The 21,499-nt window shown below is 48.5% G+C and overlaps 1 protein-coding gene across 1 annotated transcript; it reads left to right on the top strand.

Annotated features, from left to right (window-relative positions):
* Positions 1–4,833: 4,833 nt before the first annotated feature.
* LPO (lactoperoxidase) lies at positions 4,834–20,843 on the top strand. The gene is made up of 8 exons (XM_035724675.1): positions 4,834–5,156; positions 5,926–6,132; positions 7,383–7,707; positions 9,559–9,719; positions 17,801–18,053; positions 18,931–19,104; positions 19,790–20,027; positions 20,217–20,843. The coding sequence occupies exons 2-8, from the start codon at positions 5,959–5,961 to the stop codon at positions 20,422–20,424; spliced, it is 1,533 nt and encodes a 510-aa protein (XP_035580568.1). The 5' UTR covers positions 4,834–5,156; positions 5,926–5,958; the 3' UTR covers positions 20,425–20,843.
* The last annotated feature ends 656 nt before the right edge of the window (positions 20,844–21,499 follow it).

Genomic DNA, 21,499 nt, shown 5'->3' with positions numbered 1-21,499 from the left:
TGTGTGGACTTTGCCCAGGGCTGCCCTGTCTGGCTCACTCTCTCTCAGCAGAGAGTCAGCCACCTTTCCTTGAGGCTCTTTGGGAGGCATCACCCACCGGCCATGACTCTAGGACACACAGTCAGGCCCCCTCTTGAGGCCCTTGCTACCCGAATTAAAGCACAGAGGAAGGCCCATGGTGGCAGCAGGGAAGTGCCTGGGACTTCAGCAGCCATCTCCAAAGGAACATTCTCTCTTCCCCCCCCTTAACTTCAATCCTTGTATAGCCACAAGGTGGGGATAGAGGAAAAGCCACAAAATCAGGGTTCCTCACCTCCTTTGTGAGTTGTGCACAGGGTGACAAGCCCTGCTTTGGGACTCATCCTCCCTGGTTAGTTCTTGGACTCAGGGGCCTCATGGAGACATAAAGAATCACACAGAAACATCTCCTTACATGAACACAAACAATCCAAGGAGTCATGATTTGTGAAAAGGACAATGAGGGAAATACACAGAGCTATGGTTGCTACTCGAGGTCAGGGATCAGGGAAGCCTGATGGAGGATGAGAAGCCACTAGCCAAGTAGAGAGCCAGGGGGATAGCATCCCAGGGTCTGGGAGGGGCAAAGGCAAAGGTGCTGAGGCAGGAAAGAGGCTTAGGGGGCTAAGAAGGCCAATGCTGGTGGAGGTGGTAGGCAAGGAAGAGCACACACAGGTGACATAGAGAGGTGGGTCCTGAGGGCCATAGAGTCAGAAAGCAGATTAGTGGTTGCTGGTGGGGGGGGAGCGGGGGGAGGGAGCAGGGGAAGAATTGGAAGTGACTGCTTAATGGGTATGGCATCTCCTTTGGGGGTGATAAAGATGTTTTGGAACTAGACAGAGGCCGTGCAGGCGCAACATTAGGAGCACGTGTGCAGTAAGCAGATGAATTCATCCATGTCCCGGGGTGAGCCGATGAAGGGCTTTACCATGCAGAGTGGCATGGTCTGCCTTTCCTTCTGAAAAGGTCACTGTCGCAGCTGTATGAGGAATGGAGAGGGAGAGGGACGGGAGCCCGGTCAGGAGGCTGCTGCAGCCGTCCAGATGGGAGGTGATGGTGGCTAGGGTGAGGGTGCAGGCATGCAGATGGATAGACTTCTTCCCAAACCCTGACTGCTCCCACGGAACACTGAGCAAAGTAGGAGGTAAGTCCCGGGGGCGGGAGGGGGGCGGCGGGTCACCCTTCAGGCAGGAGAGCCACACAGAGCTCAAGGCAGAGGACCGGGGAGGGAGCGCGAAGAACCTTGCGTGGGACCTTCCAGGCGGAGCCCTACAAGGCCCAGCACCCCACCTTGTTTCTGGGGTGGGGGACCCTTTGGGTCCTGGCTCATGAGGATGGTGGTGCTGATGCTGACACACCTGAGTGTTTGCTCTATGCCCGATACAGCTCTGGGTGGTTTATACTTCCTCCTGCCCACAATCCTATGAAGGCTAACTCGCCCAATATGAAATAACGTGTTGTTGAGGTCAAAATGATCAAATAGCATGGTTCAACCTAAGGCTGCTGCCATTATCCTCATGTTATGGATAAGGAAGCTGGGTACAGAGAGGTTGAGTAACTTGCCCGGAGGCGCACAACTAGTATGTGGCAGGCATCACAACAGGAGTCAAAAGAGCCAGGGTTCAAATCTTGTTTCCTGAACTCAAACTCCAGGCCCAGTGCTGGCCGATAGAACTTTCTGTGATGATGCAATGTTCTATATCTGTGCCATCCAATACAGGAGCCACTAACTACACGTGGCCACTGAGCACTTCAAATGTGGCTAGTGCCAGTGAGGAACTGAATTTAACTTAATTTAATTTTAATGAAGTTCCATTTAAATAGCCACACGGGGCTCGCGGTTACCACACTGGACAGGGCAGCACTTTGGGCCACTGGGCCACGCTGTCTCTGCCACAGCATCCAAAAGACAGTCTGGTTTCTTTTCTTAGGTTCTTTTATACTGAGGTTGGGGAGGCTGGTCAGGGGTAGGCCTGCTGACTAGAGCCCCGTCATCACAGTTGTCCTTGCGACTGTCCCGCGTGCCCAGGAAGTCCCTCCGCTGAGAAACCACACCCCTCACTCTTGAAATACTTAAGAAGCTGATCCATAGTGACAATTCAGGTATTGAAGCCAGTGAGCTGTCCCCCAAAAGCAGAGCTGTCTTTGGTGAGAATCGGAGCCACTTCCAAAACTTCGGAGTCTTCGAGCCGTAGACAGCCTCTCACAGAACGCTTCCTCTCCCACCTGAGGACACTGAGGCACAGGGAGGGCGTAGTGGATTCTCACGGACCGCACTTTTCTGACCCCACCTTGCGCTCAGTCACCTCTGTGTTGTCACAAACTTCTTAGGAGCAGGGATTTGGGCTTCTCATTTTACACACAGGAAACTGAGAATAAAAAGGCTGAACATCTTGCCCCCAAAAGAGGTCCACAAGCGGCAGGATGCTACAGCCCACATCTAAACAAACTCCATGCTACCTCTGGGGCCAGATGCAGTTGAGGATGTTTCCATGGGAAGAACTACAAGCCCATAGGCTTGTTAGTTCTAGAATTCTCAGTCCACACGGTTTGATGAGATGCCGGCTCCATGGCAGGAGTTCCTCAGTTTGAATGAGTACATCCTGGGCTTGGGTGTTTTTAAATTACCCCCATTGATTCTGACCGGGTCAGCACAGCTACAAGCCTCCGACTCTAATTCAGGAAGGGCTCACCCCAACCGTCCGCCCTTTCTCAGTACCAGACACACTCAGAGACACACTGTAGCTTTCTCCTCCCAAAAGAGATTTTCCAGCGGCATCGGGAGGGAAACGAGAAAAGCGCACAGGGAGTGCTTGTCTCCTGCGTGCTGCCCACACCCCCTGTGGCTCCTCCCCAGGCACCCCTTCTACAGGGTTGGAGCTGGAGGGGCCGGGTCATGACTCTCCCCCTGCTCTCCCGTAGGCTGAAGACAGCCATGAGCTCGGAGGAGCCCACCTCTCGGCAGCTCTCCGAGTACCTCAAGCATGCCAAAGGCCGGGCGCGCACAGCCATCCGCAACGGGCAGGTGTGGGAGGCGTCCTTAAAGAGACTGAGGCAGCAAGTGGCCATGACCAATGCCACAGGTACAGAAAACCCACTGGCCCTCTGATGGCAGGAAGGGGCCATCTCCCTGCAGCAAGGAATAGGAGCCACCAAAAGCTGCATTCCCTATTAGGAGCACCTCCCCGCAGGGGCCCTCCCGCTGTCGCTTCTTAGAGCCACGGACCTGCAAAGCGAGGGGGGGCAGAGGGGACAGCTCTGCCAGCTTGGGGTGTGTTTTGCCAAGAAAGGAACGCAGGTCCAGCATGGCCACGTTGCCAGCTCCAAACGAGGGGACATTCATGCTCTTTGTATACTGCCATCTGTAACGTCTCTATCCAGAGGAAGTGCTAAAGTCAATAAACATGGGCTCCCTGTCCCAAACCACAATGCCATCACTACCGCCTATAAAGGAGACATTTAAGCCACACGTATCAGGGGATTTAATGGGATTATGTCACAGGAGATGAGATTTCCATCCTGTTTGGGGTAACGTGGAGCGGAAACAATGAGGTAATGGATTGATCGTGACCTCCTCCAACCCCTCCACCTCCCCTCCCACCCCCACCACCAAATGTCACAGCTCCTGGGGAGGGTCATAGAGGAAGGGGTTTGGTCCCGACCAGAGGAAGAGGCTGCAGGTTCTCCCTGGGGAAACATCAAGTCCAGGAAGATGACTGGCATAGGACATGGGCAAATTCCAGAGTTCCAAAAGAAAGAAACTGGGACAAGGTGGGGAGAAGTAGGGATCACTTTGAGACACTGAGACTCCAAAGGAGAGGAAGGTTGAATCCCGGCCCCTGCCAACCTTCACAGACGGTCCCCTGCTGAAGCCCCCACAGAACCAGGTCCCCTTGCCTCTCTTCCAGGCAGGCACCAGGATGCATCACAGGCTGCATTAGGAGGTTCGGATGCCTGAAGTCAGCCCCCACTACGTTACTCCTCCTCAGACCACAGTGCCACTCACTTAAAAATTCCCTAGCCCTTCCCAACATCTTCCTTATTGAGCTTACTGCTTGCTTGGTACTTTAGATGTCAGTGAAGCTTTAGAAGAAAAGCAGTCTTACCAAACTAATTCATACTAACAGGTGCTCAAGCTCTCGGGGACATTTTCATTCTAAAAGAAAGATCTGTTGATTCGAATGACCTGATAAACAAAGAATCATTAACAATTCTGGGGACTTTCACAATTACTATCTGTGTGGCCTCGGGCCAGTCTCTTGAGCCCTGTGGTCTCAGTTTCTTTTCCGTAAAATGGGAATTAAAATTCTACTTCAATGACTTGTCAGGATTGAACAAGAAACCACCTGAGAATTGCTTCCCTAGAACATAGACATGTACTCCAAGTAATGGAAGTTCACCTCTGGTTTCGGTGTCCTGCCTCCCCCCAGTGCCCCCAGAATGGAGAAAGAACTCAGCCGCTTTGGCGTCCCTTCTGTTTCAGACCCCAGTCTGGACTTGACTGCACTGTCTAGGGAGGTGGGCTGTGATGCCCCTGTCCCCGCGGCGAAATGTGACAAGGACAGTCCCTACCGAACCATTACAGGAGACTGTAATAACAGGTGAGTGGGCACGGGCAGCTGTGCGGGGCAGCCCCTGCCGATCGCCGCGCCCAGCCCACCCGCTCCACCCCGCCCGCCGGCCCTGCCCAACCCCAGCCCAGCCAGACCGAAGCCCCCCTGCCTCACCCTCCTGGGCTTGCGGCCCGCCGGAAGCCGTTCTATTGGAACCCTCCCCGAACTTCCCCACCTTCTAACGGGACCAGTGTACCCCAGCGGCAGCGCAGCCCCGCGCCTTCTGGGTGGACGCGGTTCAGAATCCCTGCATGTGAGAGGCGTCTCCTCCGCGCCCCCCTCTCCCGCGGGCGGAGGCTCCCGCTGCTCCCCCCACCGGTCCCCACGGGCTTTGCCGAGGAGCAGAGCCCGCAGCGGCCGGACCGAGGCTGAGCGCGGGTCTTGCTCGGTTTCAGGAGGAACCCCGCGCTGGGCGCCGCCAACAGGGCGCTGGCGCGCTGGCTGCCCGCCGAGTACGAGGACGGGCTCTCCCTGCCCTTCGGCTGGACGCCTGGCAGGACGCGGAACGGCTTCCCCCTCCCGCTGGTGAGGGCGGGCCCGGGGTGGGCACGAGCCCCGAGCGGGAGGGGGCGGGAGGGCCGTCACGGGGGAGGGGATGCGACCCCAAACACACGTGGAAAGGCAGGAGAAAGAGGTGGGAGGGCAGAGGGTGCGAGGCGGGGCCGCAGCGGCGGACATGGAGATTTGGACCGGCTCCCCGGCCGTGTTCCCCAAAGTGCCACTAGAGGGCAGCAGAGCCCAGAGTCCGGCCACGCGGGCGTCGCGTACGGCGGCCCACAGGCCAGATACCCTGGGGTGTCCCGGGCAGATGGCCTCCCTGCCCCATCCTGCCAGCGCTTACCCCGCCCCCGCCCCTGGGGTGCATCAGCTGTTGTTTGCCTGGAGGTCCTATCTGTTGGCCTCACCTGAGTTGGCAGCCCCTCCCCAGAGCCCCTCTCCTATTTATTGCCAGACACCCGGCCCCTTGGTGCCGCTTACTTGGGGAAGTCTGTCTTTGTTTTCCCTTTCCGTCGTGGAAAGGGCACTGGCCTTTGCAAGCCATCAAGTCACACAGACCCGTGTTCAGTCCCATCCCTATCCCTTTGTAGCTGCAGGACTGCTGGGAATTGGCCTGGCGTCTCCAGGACTCCCGTCCTCGCCTACAGGATAAGTGTAACGCCACCCACCTCACAAAATTGTCGTGGGGATTAAATGTGCCTGTTATACCCAAGGTACACAATAAGCTGCAGTTGGATCTGACTCCTCAAAGCACTTTTTCCTCCAATCCTTCCTCCCCCTCTCTCTCGGTCTGCAGGCCCGCGAGGTATCCAACCAGATTGCAGACTACATGAATGAGGAGGGTGTTCTGGACGCAAACAGGTCCTTGCTCTTCATGCAGTGGGGTCAAATTGTGGACCATGACCTGGACTTTGCCCCCGACACCGAGCTGGGGAGCAGCGAGTACTCCAAAGCACAGTGTGACAAGTACTGTATCCAGGAAGACAACTGCTTCCCCATCATGGTAGGCCCCCACAGCTGTCCTGACAAGCCTCCCACCTCCCCGCAGGAGCAGATATTCCCAGCTGGTCAGCCAGCCGCTCGGGATAGATCTCGAATGCTGATTTGACGGCTTCCCAAACCCCACACGTCCATTCATTCACCATCCATTTATTCCATAAATAGACATTAATTATCGACTCCGTGCCAGGCAGTGCACCAAGCGCTGGGGATTTAAAGGTGAATAAGACACCGTTCCTTTCCTCAAGGACTGAGAGCCTGTGTGGGAAATGGACAAGTAACCACTAATGGCAAAATTGGGGGAGCTCTGGGGAGAGTCGTCTCCGTGCCTGGCCCAGAAGCACTGGCATCACCTGGGGACTTATTGGGAATGTAAAATCTCAAGCCTCATCCCAGACATGGGGAAACAAAATCTACATTATACCAGGATCCCCAGGAGATTATTTTTATGCACAGTAAAGTTTGTAGAACACTGCTGTAAGTCACCCTGGGGTCTGCGAAGGCTACTCCCAGAAAGAGGTGCAATTTGATGGATGAATCCGAGTGAGGGCCAGGATTTGTGGGGCTTTCCAGCAGGAAGAGAGAAGAACTTGCCATGGTGCCCCGTTTTCTTCTTATTCATGGGTTTTACAGTTAGAGAGTGACTTATTCATTCAAACAAATCAAGGCTATGTGCTGTGATATAAAGAACATGAGCCGTGGACTGAGGTCAATCTAGATCTAAATCCCATATATTTCCCTTCCAGTTTCTAAGTTCTTAAGCAACTTACTTAACCTTTCTGAGCCCCAATTTTCTCACCTGTAAAATGGGACTGAATTATCTGCCTTACATTCTTTGAGGACCAAAGTGAGATAAGGTATGCATAATGCATAGCACATGTTAGGTCCAAAATAACTAAATGGTAGCTGTTGTTAGTAGTAATTATTAACAGAGTCTTTCCTAGCTCATGTCCTGCTTCCCTGTCCAGGGATCTCAGGACTCCCTCCCACCAAAAATGTGGAACCTTTGCTATGAAAGACTGAATGATTCCCCTCAGCCTTTTTGCACAGTGGGATGTAATGAACCTCAGGGCCTGGTGGCCTAGGATGTACAGCGTCAGCAGGAGGCGTCTGGAGTCAGTGTCTGGTCCCAGGGTCCCAGGAGGGCTCCATCAGCATCTTTGCCAGCAGCATCCAGGCCCGCCCTGGGGAGAGGTTGCCAAGTCCCAGCTGTGCCACCTCTGCCTAGTCACCTACCTGCCAATCTCTCCGCAGTTCCCTCCCAATGACCCCAAGGTGAGGACTCAAGGCAAGTGCATGCCTTTCTTCCGAGCTGGATTCGTCTGCCCCACTTCACCTTGCCAGTCCCTGGCTCGAGATCAGATCAACGCCTTGACCTCCTTCCTCGATGCCAGCTTGGTATACGGCCCCGAGCCCAGCCTGGCCAGCCGCCTTCGCAACCTCAGCAGCCCGCTGGGCCTCATGGCTGTAAACCAGGAGGCCTATGACCATGGGCTGGCTCACCTGCCCTTTGACATCAAGAAGCCAAGCCCCTGTGAGTTCATCAACACCACCGCCCGAGTGCCCTGCTTCCTGGCAGGTGAGTCTAGGCTGGGAACAGAGGGACCCAAGGACTGGCAGCAGAGAGAGACCAAAAAAGCTTCAGGAGTCTACTAGGCAGCTTCCAGGGAGGCTTGGCCACTGCCTTTCCTCTTTTGCCCTCTGGAAAAAATGCACACAAAACCCCACTGCCTCTGGCACTGGTCCAGGACTGGCAGAAGGGCCCCAATGAATACAAAATCTAAGAACATGTGTTCACTGTAACAACAACAACAAAATTTCAGTCCAGAGAAGCACAAATAAGAAAATCCACAAAACCCCACCACTCACAGATAGTCATTGTTAACATTTTTAATGCCCATCTTTCTAGGTTTAAAAAAAAAAGATATATTCTATACTGTTTTACATAATAGGGGTTATACTATCAGTTAAGTTCTATAACCTGGTGTCTTCACTTAATATATCGCATCATTAATCATTCTTCTACAACATGATTTTTACTGGCTGCCTGGTGTTCCGTGACATATATTGTAATTTATTTTATCAACCCTACTTGGAAGCATTTAAATAATTTCTAGATTTTCTGTGATTTATTGCTGTTTTTTTTTTTTAGGTAGTGAACATCCTTGTTGATGAATCTTTGCACTCATTTTTAATAATTTTATTTTTTTAATTTTTTATTTATTTTTATGTTTTTAAAAGATTTTATTTATTTGAGAGAGACAGAGAGAGCACAAGCAGGGGAAAGGGACAGAGGGAGAAGCAGACTCCCCACTGAGCAGGGAGCCCAGTGCAGGGCTCGATCCCAGAACCCTGGGATCATGACCTGAGCTGAAGGCAGACGCTTAACCGACTGAGCCACCCAGGTGCCCCTCATTTTTAATAATTTTATTAAGATAACTTGCTAGAGGAGGAAGTTCTAGATTAAGAGGAATGCCTATTTTTAAGGCTTTTTATACACTCAGCACAAAGCCCTCACTCCATACAACCTGTGCATAACCAAAGCCTCCCAATTTTGTTCATTCTGGGGGCCCTTGCCCTCCTGATCTGCCATCAGGCCCTCTGCCTTGAGCTTCTGGAGACCTCTCCTCTTCCAAAAATCCACTCTGCAGGACAAACCCCCTGCCCACCCAGACATGACAGAAAGCCAGTCCATAGGCCCAGATCTCTTGGGTAGATCTCTTGGATTCCATGTTCACACATATCTCACATCAGTCCAGATACAAAACTGAACCCTTTCCTGTTTTCCACAAAAATACCTGCTAAGACCAAGCATTTGTGAATTTAACAGACTTTTCCTGAAGATTAGAGGACACAAAATGTCCTCTTGTGAAACACCTGCTCTTCTGCCAGTTAACTAACCCCCCCCATCCTGTTCCTCCCTTCTTTCCTTTCTCCCAACGGCCCCCATCTCTAGATTCTTCTCCTGTATTGCACGGAAAAATTTTACCCTACCCACATTCCTGCCCTCAAATTTGCATTCCTAAAACTTTCGATCCGCACAAAAAGCCCCTGTTAATTTGTACTGCCCCATTTTAGAGGGCAGTTGGGATTGTAATTAGCAAAATTTTACTTTTTAATGTCATCTGTAGTTTTTAGCACAGTTTTGTGCGGTCAGCCTTATTATCTCCATTCTCCCAGAGACTGAGGATTAGAAGTGCCCCATAACTTGTCCAAAGTGACTCAGCTGAAAATCGTGTGTGTGGAGCTAAGAGTCAAACCTATGAATCCCCACCCCGAATCCCTTTCCACTTAACTTCCCTTAGGTTAACTGGAAGGAGGGGCTTAGGGGAAGGTCCTTTGGGGGCACTATCATCTATTTCTTTGTGCAGGTTACTGGGTTCTGGGGCCGCTCCGGGGGAACCAACCTTCCTGTCTTCTGGGCTTTCAGGAGATTCCCGAGCCTCGGAGCAGATTTTGCTGGCCACTTCCCACACCCTCTTTCTCCGAGAGCACAACCGGCTGGCCAAAGAGCTAAAGAGACTCAACCCTCAGTGGGATGGAGAGAAGCTCTACCAGGAAGCCCGGAAGATCCTGGGAGCCTTTGTGCAGGTGCGGAAGCCCGGGAGCACTGCCTCCCACACCCACCCGGCTTCCGCCCCTGGCTCTGCCACCTTCTCTGTTTTCCCGTCTCTCCACTTCCCCTTCTCCCCCTCTGCTGCTTCTTTCCCACTGTCTCATGCTTTTCGCTCTCCCTTTTGTTTCTTTAGCTTCTTTGCCCCAAAATGAATCCCGGATTCAGAGTGTCGGGGAATCATTTGTATGTTGGTCACTCAGGTGCCATCACGGGGACCAAAGTCTCCATCGCTCCTGGGACTGTTACTCAGCAGCTAGTTGGGTTATTTCAGCTGGAGTCTCTTCTTTTTAAGTTCTCCACACCCAAGCCACAGGTCACAGGCGTTGTCCATTGCTATAGTAGATTGGCTGATTGACTAGCTAGAATTAACTGTGCACATAGTTAAGCATTTTATTTTGATAAGGTACAGTTTCTTAGGAAGTTGTAAACCAGCAAACAGTGCATACACCCAGCATCCCCCAAGTGCTAATGTTTTGCATGACCACAGTACATCAAAAGCAGGACATTAACATTGACACAAGCCAAAGGTCTTATTCAGATTTCACCAGTTAGAAATTCAAGTGTGTGTGTGTGTGTGTGTGTGTGTGTGTGTGTGTGTGTGTGTGTGCGCGCGCGCGCACCAATGCAATTTTATCACATGGGTAGTTTCAAGTAATCACCTCCACAATACTTTAAATTTTTTATTGTTATGTTTATCACCATACGTTACATCATTAGTTTTTGATGTAGTGTTCCATGATTCATTGTTTGTGCATAACACCCAGTGCTCCACGCAGAACGTGCCCTCTTTAATACCCATCACCAGGCTAACCCATCCCCCCACCCCCCTCCCCTCTAGAACCCTCAGTTTGTCTTTCAGAGTCCATCATCTCTCATGGTTCATCTCCCCCTCCGATTTACCCCACTTCATTCTTTCCCTCCTGCTATCTTCTTCTTCTTCTTCTTCTTCTTCTTCTTCTTCTTTTTTTCTTAACATATATTGCATTATTTGTTTCAGAGGTACAGATCTGTGATTCAACAGTCTTGCACAACTCACAGCGCTCACCATAGCACATACCCTCCCCAATGTCTATTACCCAGCCACCCCATCCCTCCCACCCCCCCCACTGCTCCAGCAACCCTCCGTTTGTTTCCTGAGATTAAGAATTCCTCCTATCAGTGAGGTCATATGATACATGTCTTTCCCTGATTGACTTATTTCGCTCAGCGTAATACCCTCCAGTTCCATCCACGTCGTTGCAAATGGCAAGATCTCATTCCTTTGGATGGCTGCATAATATTCCATTGTGTATATATACCACATCTTCTTTATCCATTCATCTGTCGATGGACATCTTGGCTCTTTCCACAGTTTGGCTATTGTGGACATTGCGCTATAAACATTGGGGTGCACGTACCCCTTCAGATCCCTACATTTGTATCTTTGTAATCACCTCCACAATAAAGATACTTCACTCTACCATCACCACAAGACTCCCTCCTGCTACCCTCTGAGAGCCACACCCACCCGCCCCCTTCCAGGTCCCTATCCCCTGGCAATCACCAATCTGCTCTCCATCTGTATAGTTATGTTATTTCGTGAATGTTACATAGATGAAACCATGCAGTATGTATCCTTTTGAGATTGGCTCTTTACATTCAGCATAATTGCCCTGAGGTCCATCCCGGCTGCTGCAGGTGTAAAGCCCCTTCCTTTTTGTTGCTGAGTAGTATTCCATGGTTGACTTAACCATTCACCCCATTGAAGGATATCTGAATCGTTTCCAGTTTGGGGCTATTATGAATGAAGCTGCTGTGGACATTCATGTATACATTTCTACACAAAAGTAAGTTGTTCTTTCTGTGGGATATATGCCTACAAGTGCAATTGCCGGGTCATATCGAGAGTCCGTTTTTAGTTTTAAAAAGGAACTGCCAATCTTTTCCAGCGTAGCTGTGCCATTTTATATTCCTGCCAGCAGTGTATGAATGATCCAGTGTCTCAGCAGCCCGGTCTTTATTTGCTGTCATCATTGTTTTTTACTTTACCCTTTCTGATAGGTATGTGGGGACATTTCATTGTGGTTTTAATTTGCATTTCTCTAATGGCTAGTCCTGTTGAACATCTTTTCCTGTGCTTATTTGCCATCCATATATCCTCTTCGGTAAAATACCTGTTCATATATTTTGCCCATTTACTGTTAAGTTTTGAGGGTTCTTTATATATTCTAGATACAAATCCTCCGTCAGCTATGTTACTTGTAAGTATTTTCTCCCAATCTCTCATTCTCTTAATAGGATCTATTGCAGGGTAAGAGTTTTTAATGGTGATGAGATCCAATTAATCCTTTTATTTTTCTTTTTGGTGTTCATTTATAGATAATGTGTCATTTCTCTTTGGCAGTATTTAAGATTTTTGTGTTTATTTTTCAAAAATCTAATTATAATTCATCTTGGAGTAGACTTGTTTGGGTTTATTCTGTTTGGTAGTCTTTCATGGGCTGTGCTTTGGGTGTCAAGTCTCAGAACTCTTTCTCTAGTCCTAGATTTCAAAGATTTTTCTCTGGTTTTTCCTAGAGACTTTATAGTTTTATGTTTTCCACTTAGGTCCATGATCCATTGGGGGTTAATTTTTGTATAAAGTGTGAGGTGTAGAGTGAGGCTCATTTTCTTTGGCCTATGGATGTCCAATTGCTCCAGCACCATTTTTTGAAAAGGCTATCCCTCCTCTATTGAATTGTTTTTGCTCCTTTATCAAAAAGTGTTTGGGCATTTTTATGTGAATTTATTTCTGAATTATCTATTCTGTTCCATTAATCTATGTGTCTCTTTCTATACCAGCACCACAGTGTTTACTGTGGCTATCCAATAGGACTTACCATGGGGAGCCACGATTCTTCCTACTTTATCCTTTTTCCAAACTGTTCTGACTCTTCTAGGTCTGTCCCTTTCCTATATATTTTAAAATAAGCTTATCTACATCTACAAACAAACAAACAAACAAAAACCAAACCTTCCTGAGATTTTTATAGGAATTGCATTAAAATTTAAGGAGAACTGACATCTTTACAACGTTGAGTTTTCCAATCTATAAATTCAGTATGTCTAAGTGTTCAGGTTTCCTTTGTGCTATACTTAGCATCTGGTAATTTTTATCATACAGATCCTGTACCTGCTTTGTTAGATTTATACCTGAATATTTCATTTTCTTTGGAGGAGTCATAAATGGTATTACATTTTTTTTTTACTTAGCTTCCACTTGTTCTTTATCAGTGCATAAAAATATAATTGATTTTTGTATATTGATCCCATATCCTGGCCTTGCTGAACTCAGACAGTTCTGGGAGTTCTTCTCTGGATTCCTTAGGATTTTCCACACAGAGAATCATGTCATCTGCAAATAAAGACAGTTGTATCTGTCCTGTTGTAATCTGTATGTTTTTAAAAATTTCTTTCTCTTGCCCTGTTTCAATGGCTATAATTTCCAGTACTGTGTTGAATAAAAGTGATGAGAACAGACATCCTCATCTTCCCAATCTTAGAGGGAAAGCATTCAGTCTTTTACCATTAAGTATAATGTTGTTTGTAAATCTTCTGTGGATGCTATTTATGAGGTTGCGGAAGTTCCAGTCAGTTCCTAGTGTATGGAGAGTTTTTATCATGAATAGATGTTGAATTCTGTAAAATGGTCTTTCTTCATTAATGCGACTTTTCTTTTTCTCTTTCTTTTTTAACTTATTTATTTGACAGAGGGAGAGAGCACAAGCAGGGGGGAGCAGCAGGCAGAGGGAGAAGCAGGCTCCCTGCTCAGCAGGGAGCCCGATGTGGGGTTAGATCTCAGGACCCTGAGGTCATGACCTGAGCCAAAGGCAGGTGCTTAACTGACTGAGCCACCCAGGTGCCCCTGACTTTTTTCTTTAGCCTATTCTGCTTGCTTTGGGTTTATTTTGCTCTTCCCTCTGGTTTCTTCCAGAACTTGGAAAATGCCATGCCCCTTCCTTCTGGCCTCCATGGTTTCAGATGAGAAGCTCTCCATTATTCACAGTGGTGTTCATTTATAGATAATGTGTCATTTCTCTTTGGTGATATTTGAGACTTTTGTGTTTAGTTTTTAGCATTTTAATTATAATGCATCTTGGAGTAGATTTCTTTGGTTTGTTATGTTTGGTATTCATTCAGCCTCTTGAATCTGTAAGTGTATGTCTTTCATCAGTTTTGGGAAGTTTCCAGGCATTATTTCTTCCAATACTTTTTCAGCCGCACCCCTTTCTCCTCGATTTCTGGGATTCCATTAATATGAATGTTAGATCTTTTGTTATTGTCCCACAGAGCCCCGAGGTTCTGGTTTGTTTGAGGTGTTTGTTTGTTTTGTTTATTTTCTTTTTTTTTTTTTCCAGGTATAAGGGACTTTATTCTATCATCCCAAACCAGAAATAATTTCTCTTCTCTGATTCCAAGCACTTTCATTCCTCTCCTTGCAATACTTTTATCAGGGAAGGTTCACCTATGACACTCAAGGTGAAAAAAGGACAATCAGGAATTCACCAACTTAAAGTGTAGGTATTTCAGGCAAAGACAAGTACAACGGAACTGGGGCAAGAAAGAGCAATTCCAAGAAATACATCTTTCCTAAGAGCTAGAGCACCATACAAGAAAACCATAACAGGAAATGACAGGGAAAACAATTTAGTAGGAACCAGACGAAGTGCTTTAAACCATCTGTTTTTAAATAGTAGCCTTCAAAGGCAAGTTCTTTATCCTTAAAACACAGCTATTTAAGACAAGATACAGTTACAAGAACTCGAACTTTCACTGAGCTTAAATGCAATGCGACAGATAACCTTTCACATATTTTTAAAATTCTTTTTTCTTAGGGATTTGGAGGGACTATTTTCCGACTATAAATATTTTTAAAGTAGTATCTGGCAGTTTCCTAACCAATTGAGTATATTGTTCTACAATAAACCACCTCACATCTTTCAACAAGAAAAAAAGCCACTAAGTTTCAATAAAGACATCACCCAATGAATTAGGACACAAAGTTTGCTTTAAATATTTTTGGGGGGGAAAGGACACCACACTTCTACTCAATTAAGAGAAACATTTTTAGTCTTGAGGTCTTTTATTTTCTTTACATTTATCATGCCATGAATTCATAGGGAATGGGTTCCAGCAGTTCAGGCTCCTTTCCATTAGTTCTCACAAAGTGTGCTTCTCTGGGTGGGGCAGGCTGGCGCTTCAGTTGAACCCAAGTACCTTTCTCTTTGGCTTCCTTCTTTTTCTGATCATTTTCCTTCACACGCTTCAGGAAGCTGTCTCGGCTCTTTGAGTGTTTAATATGCTCAATGCGTACATTAATTCTCTTGGCAAGAATCTTGCCCTTAACTTGTTTGTTTACAACAATGCCAACAGCATGCTGAGTAACATTGTAGACTCTTCCAGTTTTGCCATGGTAACATTTGTGGGGCATTCCTTTTTGAACAGTGCCCATTCCCTTGATGTCCACAATATCACCTTTCTTATAGATTCGCATGTATGTGGCCAAAGGAACAACTCCATGTTTTCTAAAAGGCCTGGAGAACATATAGCGGGTACCTCTCCTCTTTCCCTTTGTGTTGGTCATTTTGGCAAATTACTGGAAGATGGCGGTTCCGGCCGAAAGGCTGTTTTGTTTATTTTCTCTCTGTTGTTTAGGGTGAGTAAATTCTATTGATCTGTCTTCCATTCTACCCTGTCATCTCTACACTCCTGCTGGGTCTTCCTAACAAGTTTTTAATTTTAGTTTGTGTTTTTCAGTTCTATCATTTCAGTGTTTCTTTTTTATAAATTCTATTTCCTTGCTGAGATGGTCTTTTTGTTGTTGTTGTTTTAAGGTAACAGAATTGGTTGTTGAAGCATTTTTATGAAACTGCTTTAAAATGTTTATCAGATAACCTCAGCATCTGATTCATGTATTTACTGGTATCGGTTGATTGTCTTTTCTCACAAACTGTGGCTTTCCTGGTTCTTGGTGTTATGAGTGATTTTCAATTATATCCGAGACATTTTACTTATTATATTAGGAGACTCATGATCCTATAGAAGTCTATTTGGGTTCAACATGTAGGTCTGGCATACTTTTGTGGGCTTTGTTTCCAATGACAGTTTAGTTTCCCAAGCCCTTGCAATGCTATTCTGGTCTGCTTCACTCTTCTGGTACCTCTAGGGTTCCCACTCGGTGCCTACTGATGCTGTCTGCCGAAGGCACTTTCCTGGCTGCCTTCTGTTGTAGGACATCATCCAAAGAATGAAAAGTATCTACCTAAAGATGATCTGAATTAAGGTTTTATATTAGTTTGCTTGGGCTGCCACAGTAAAATATCATACACTGGGTGGCTTAAACAACAGAAATTTATTTTCTCCAGTTTATTTATTTTCTCCAGTTTATTTTCTTCCAGTTCTGGAGGCTGGAAGTCCAAGACCAAGGTTTCAACAGGTTTGGTTTCTCCTGAGGCCTCTCTCCTTGGTGTGCAGATGGCTGCCTTCCCTCTGTATCCTCACATGGTCTTCCCTCTGTGTGTGTACCTCCCGGGTGTCTCTCTCTCTCTTCTTATAAGGACACCAGTCCTATTGGATGAGGGCCCCACCCTTATGACCTCATTTGACCTCAGTTATCTCTTTATAGGCCCTATGTCCAAATACAGTCACATTAGGGGTTAGGGCTTCAACATATACCTTAGCAAGGGGACACAATTCCATCCATACAAGGCTTACTGGACTCCAAGAAAAAGAAATCCACTCAGGCTAGTTCAGACATTTAGTATTGGTTTAATCCTATACCTATGTCAAATGGAAGCTGATAAAGGTTTCTCCTGGAACCCCAGGGCAGGGAGTGTAGTTGGGCCTAAGCAAGGTTAGAGCCAGAGACTGGAAACCATCTGGAGTCTCACTCTGCCTCTCTTTCTCCATGCCTTTCTCTACTTCTCTATTGTTCTCCACTCTCTCTCTCTCTCTGTCTCTCTCCTTCTCTCTGTCTCTGTCTTCAGATGGGTTTTTCCTGCTTTTCTGCACATGGTAGCAAATGATCCCCCATATGGCCCCACTTGTCCCTTCAGATCAAGCGCCATCAGAAACAGTCCAGGACAGCTGCATCCAAAATCTAAATTCCTGAGAGCGAGAATCTGACTAACCAGCTTGGTCTGGTGCCACAGCTGGGCCAGTCCACTATGGTCAGAGGCAAGTTTCTGTCTCTTGCCACCTCACAGAGTCTGAGAAGCAGACTGCCTGCTCCAAGGATGAAATCCCCATGGCCTTTGCTGCTGAACAAATTGGAAGCAACCTAAAAATAAAACAATAAGAGAGGGATCCATGAATGCAATAGAATATTATGCACATTTAATTACATAATAATTGTGAGCTAGGTAGAAACATGAGAAACTTGAAGTGAAAAAGCAGAATTACAAAAGTATGTATTCTCTAGGAGTACAAGTGTGTAAAAATATGTATTGTATAGACAAAGATTAGAAAAAAGAAAAAATTCATATAGTTATTGCAATACGTGGTATCACGATTTTCTCTTTTTTCAAAATTTTCTCTATGTGTGTTAGCTCATTGCTTTGAGTAAAACAAACCCCCAAATTGCTCTCTCCATGGTGCACCATTTGTCTCAGAATTGGAGATGAGGTGAACTTACCCTGTGAGCCATTCCTGTGGTTCATCATTCCTTTTGCCCTGGCCCTATGGGGAAAAGTTGAATGTTGTGACATCATTATGTTCAAGTGACACACAAGGATTGTCACTTCAGCTTCAAGGCCATAGACCTGTAGTGGAGATGACATAGAGAGTACATGCCTAGCGCCGATTCGAAGGACTGATCGGTAAGGCCCATGTTGAAGCATATGATGAGCGACCAGCAGAAAGAATGTCATTAGCAACTGTCTGCCATGGTCACAGGAAGGGAAATGGGCATGTATGCTATCCATTTGCCCTCCTAGATTTTGGGCCACTCATCCCTCTTGACCGCAGCTTCCTCCAACCTCACTCTGCAGAGGTCTCAGTGTTCTCCCACCCTTTGCTCATGACATGTTTCTCCCCGCAGATTATCACCTTTAGGGACTACCTACCCATTGTGCTCGGTGATGAGATGCAGAAGTGGATCCCTCCATACCAAGGCTACAACAAATCTGCCGACCCCCGAATTTCTAATGTCTTCACCTTTGCCTTCCGCTTTGGCCACTTGGAGGTCCCCTCCACTGTGTCCCGCCTAGATGAGAACTATCAGCCATGGGGTCCAGAGGCAGAGCTCCCCCTGCACACCCTCTTCTTCAACACCTGGAGGATAGTCAAAGACGGTATGTCCTTTTAGGGAAGCACTGTCACCTGGCGGTCTCACGCTGCAGCCTGCTTCTAGGGAAGCCTGGCTTAGAAGTCAGACTCCAGGAACTTCCTTCCTGTGTGACCTTGGGCAAGTGAATTCACCTCACTGAGCCTCAGTTTCCTCATTTGTAAAACAGGGACAACAATGGTACCTATCCCACTAGGATATACAAAAAAGTAAGTGGCATGTATGTGGAGAGAACCCTACAATGGTTTCTGACACACAGGAGGTGGTCAATAAATATGAGTTATTATTCTTTCTCTCGTCCTCTGGCCTCCAAGCCACCTAGGTTTTCCCTGCCTCAGGCTTCTCTGACCCCTGCAGAAAAAATTCATGAGTTTGGTAAATAAATTGCTCTTTTCTGCTCTCCTCTCTCCTCTAGGGCTTTCCACCTCCATCAGGAGTCAAAGGTTGGGCCCAGCTCCCCTTTATCCTGGGCCGGGCTGCATTGAAACTGGCTTTACCTAAGTCCTGACGAGTCAGGGTCATTCTTTGTAGCCTCCTGCTACCTCTCCCCATGCGTCAGAGTTCCTCAGGGGAACCTGTGGAAGGAGGAGCCGACTCTCTGAGCCAAAGCTCAAAAAACTCCTGAAGCTTATATTCCTGTCATCATCCCAGGAATGCCCCATTCCCCACCCCCATCCCCACCCCCGGCCCGCAGTCAGATGCCCTCAGCCCCAGCACACCCTGCAAGCTGCACCTCGCTCTTCTCTCCCGGCTGCCAGCCTGAGAGGTTCAGTTGGCCCTACTTTTTACCTGAGAGGAAACATCTGGTGGAGGGAGGGGCTAGCAGTGGAAGATGGCCTCACCCTACACCCATCCCCAGGATGGCCTCTGGGTCTCCCTTGCAGGTGGAATTGACCCTCTGGTCAGGGGCCTGCTGGCCAAGAAGTCCAAGCTGCTGAATCAGAATAAAATGATGACCAGAGAACTGCGCAACAAGCTTTTCCAGCCCACTCACAAGATCCACGGCTTTGACCTGGCTGCCATCAACATACAGCGCTGTCGGGACCATGGGATGCCTGGTGAGTGGGCCTGGGGTCCTGCCTGGCCCAGGGAACTTCTCGTTACTTTCTGAGGTTCCTGGGGGCTCTCTGCTATAACCCTGGGGATCTGACCAACTCTAAAACAGAAAGCAGAGATGCCAGTTTAAAACTTCATTTTGTTCGTCTGTGAAATGGAATCTTCCATTCTCCCTAATGCAGAGATAAGAAAACATGTCTAGTACCATTTTGGAGCACCTCAAATGAACAAGAGGACAACAGCCGACTTGTCAAACTGGTTTAAAAGCCCAGAAAAACGTTAAGAAATGAGAATAGAGAGAAACCAATGACTTTTGGACCTTTCTTTGGACCCATGAAAGGCAATTTAATGTAGGAATGAAGAGCTAGACGGCCCGGGTTCAAATCCCAGCCGTGCCATTTCTAGTGACATGACCTTAGGCAAGTTATACTTATCATCTCTGTTCTTCAGCTGACATATTTGTACAGTGCCTAGAATAGTGCCTGGACCCATAGTAAGCACCATATGACCTGCTAGCCCTCTCAAGCCTGAAGTACAAGTATAAAACAATGGAGCCTGGCCCACCCCGCCCCAGAGGCTATGAGGCCAGACTTTCTGGGGCCGATGGAGCTGGAGCAGCTATGTCCCCAAGGCGGGTCGTGGGTGAGAAGCCCCTGGGATGAGACAGCTTCAGCCCCTCTGCCCTAGGGTACAACTCCTGGAGAGGCTTCTGTGACCTCTCACAGCCCCAGACCCTGAAGGAGCTGAATGCTGTGCTAAAGAACAAGAGGCTGGCTGAGAAGTTACTGGATCTCTACGGGACCCCTGACAACATCGACATCTGGGTTGGGGGTGTCGCCGAGCCCCTGGTAGAGAGAGGCCGGGTGGGGTCTCTCTTGGCCTGCCTCCTGGGGAAGCAGTTCCGGCAGATTCGTGATGGAGACAGGCAAGTGAGATCTTGTGAGGAGGGCAGGGGAGAGCAGACCCTTCTCTGTGGGGGTCCCAAAGTCCTGTGTGAGGACTAGCCCAGACCTCCATGTGTTCCCAGCCACCTCCTGCCTTCCCCTTCATCACAGTGGGGCGGAAGGGGCCGCCGGCGGGGCTGTGTGGGCAGACCCTGCTTCTGTCTCTGCAGATTCTGGTGGGAGAACCCCGGAGTCTTCACTGAGAAGCAGCGGGACTCTCTACAGAAAATGTCTGTCTCGCGCCTCGTCTGTGACAACACCCACATCACCAAGGTCCCACGGGACCCATTCCAGGCCAACAGCTACCCCCAAGGCTTTGTGGATTGCTCAGCAATTGACAGTCTAGACCTTTCACCTTGGGCCTCAGTGGAGAATTAGGGGCCCAGACTTCCCGGCCTCCCACACTGTGCAGTAGTGCTCCCTTTGGTCCTTGATGCCATTTCAAGCAAGCTCAGTGACCCAGTCCCTTAGAGCTCCACATCCCATCCCGGCCCTACTTGCAGCCGGGTTTCTCTACACTCGCCGGACGCACACCTCGCTCAAGCCCAAGGCCAGCAGCTCAGCCTGCCCAGCTCCCCCACTGGCGTCCTGCTGCTCCCACGCCATCCCCTCTGTCTGCGGGATGTCACCCATCCTCTCCCGGCAACAGGTCTCGTCTGAGGCCGTGGTCGTTGTGCTCTGATCTTTCCACCTCTCCTTTCAAACTAGACTGTAAGGTCCTCAAGCCAGAGACTTCAGTCTGCTTCTGAGTGTCCCCCGTGCTACCCGGCATGAGGCTCAGCCCCCAACAAGGGCTCAATAAACACCTGATGATTGACTGAAGACGGTGGCAATGATATTATTCCCTTCTAGAAGGCAGACCTTGGAACCACTGCCAAATAACTAGATGTCTACCGTGCAGACTGTCTTACCACTAAGATGTTGTGTGCACGGGTCTGTGGGACGAGAAGGTATGGTGTGGTGAGATTTCAGTTCTCAGAGAAAAGGAGGAGGCCAGGGGCTCCTGGGGAAAGAAACAATGGCCACAGAGGCAAGGTTTGGGCTGCTGTCAAGGGATCAAACAGGGAGGACGTCTGAGCCTGGATTCCCCTACACCAAGAGTTGATTTCCCTTCCAGAAACCCTTCTGGGAACAACCCTCTTCTCCGAGGCCTTGGAACCTGTGAGACCTCTGAAGGGGCATCTCCAGAATATTCCTTGCACTGCTACCTAATATATACTGTGTTCTTTTAAAATGACCCTCCGGGTAAGGTCAGCCTAGCCGGCACCTCCAGGTCCCCTGATTGGTGCAGTGGGGGTGGGAGGCACTTAGCCAACCTGTGGGAAGAGCCTAGGAGCCTGAAGACCTGGGCGGTCATCCTGGCTCTGGCGCCTACATCTTCAAGCCTCAGATGAGTCTCGTCACCTCTCTGGCTACCCTGTCATCATCAGTGAAATGGAGAGTACTTATCCCG

This window comes from Zalophus californianus, chromosome 16 (assembly GCF_009762305.2).
Source record: "Zalophus californianus isolate mZalCal1 chromosome 16, mZalCal1.pri.v2, whole genome shotgun sequence".
In the NCBI taxonomy this organism is placed as follows: Eukaryota; Metazoa; Chordata; class Mammalia; order Carnivora; family Otariidae; genus Zalophus; species Zalophus californianus.
Note: the sequence above shows the minus strand (reverse complement) of the source record. Positions and strands in the feature narration are given on the sequence as shown.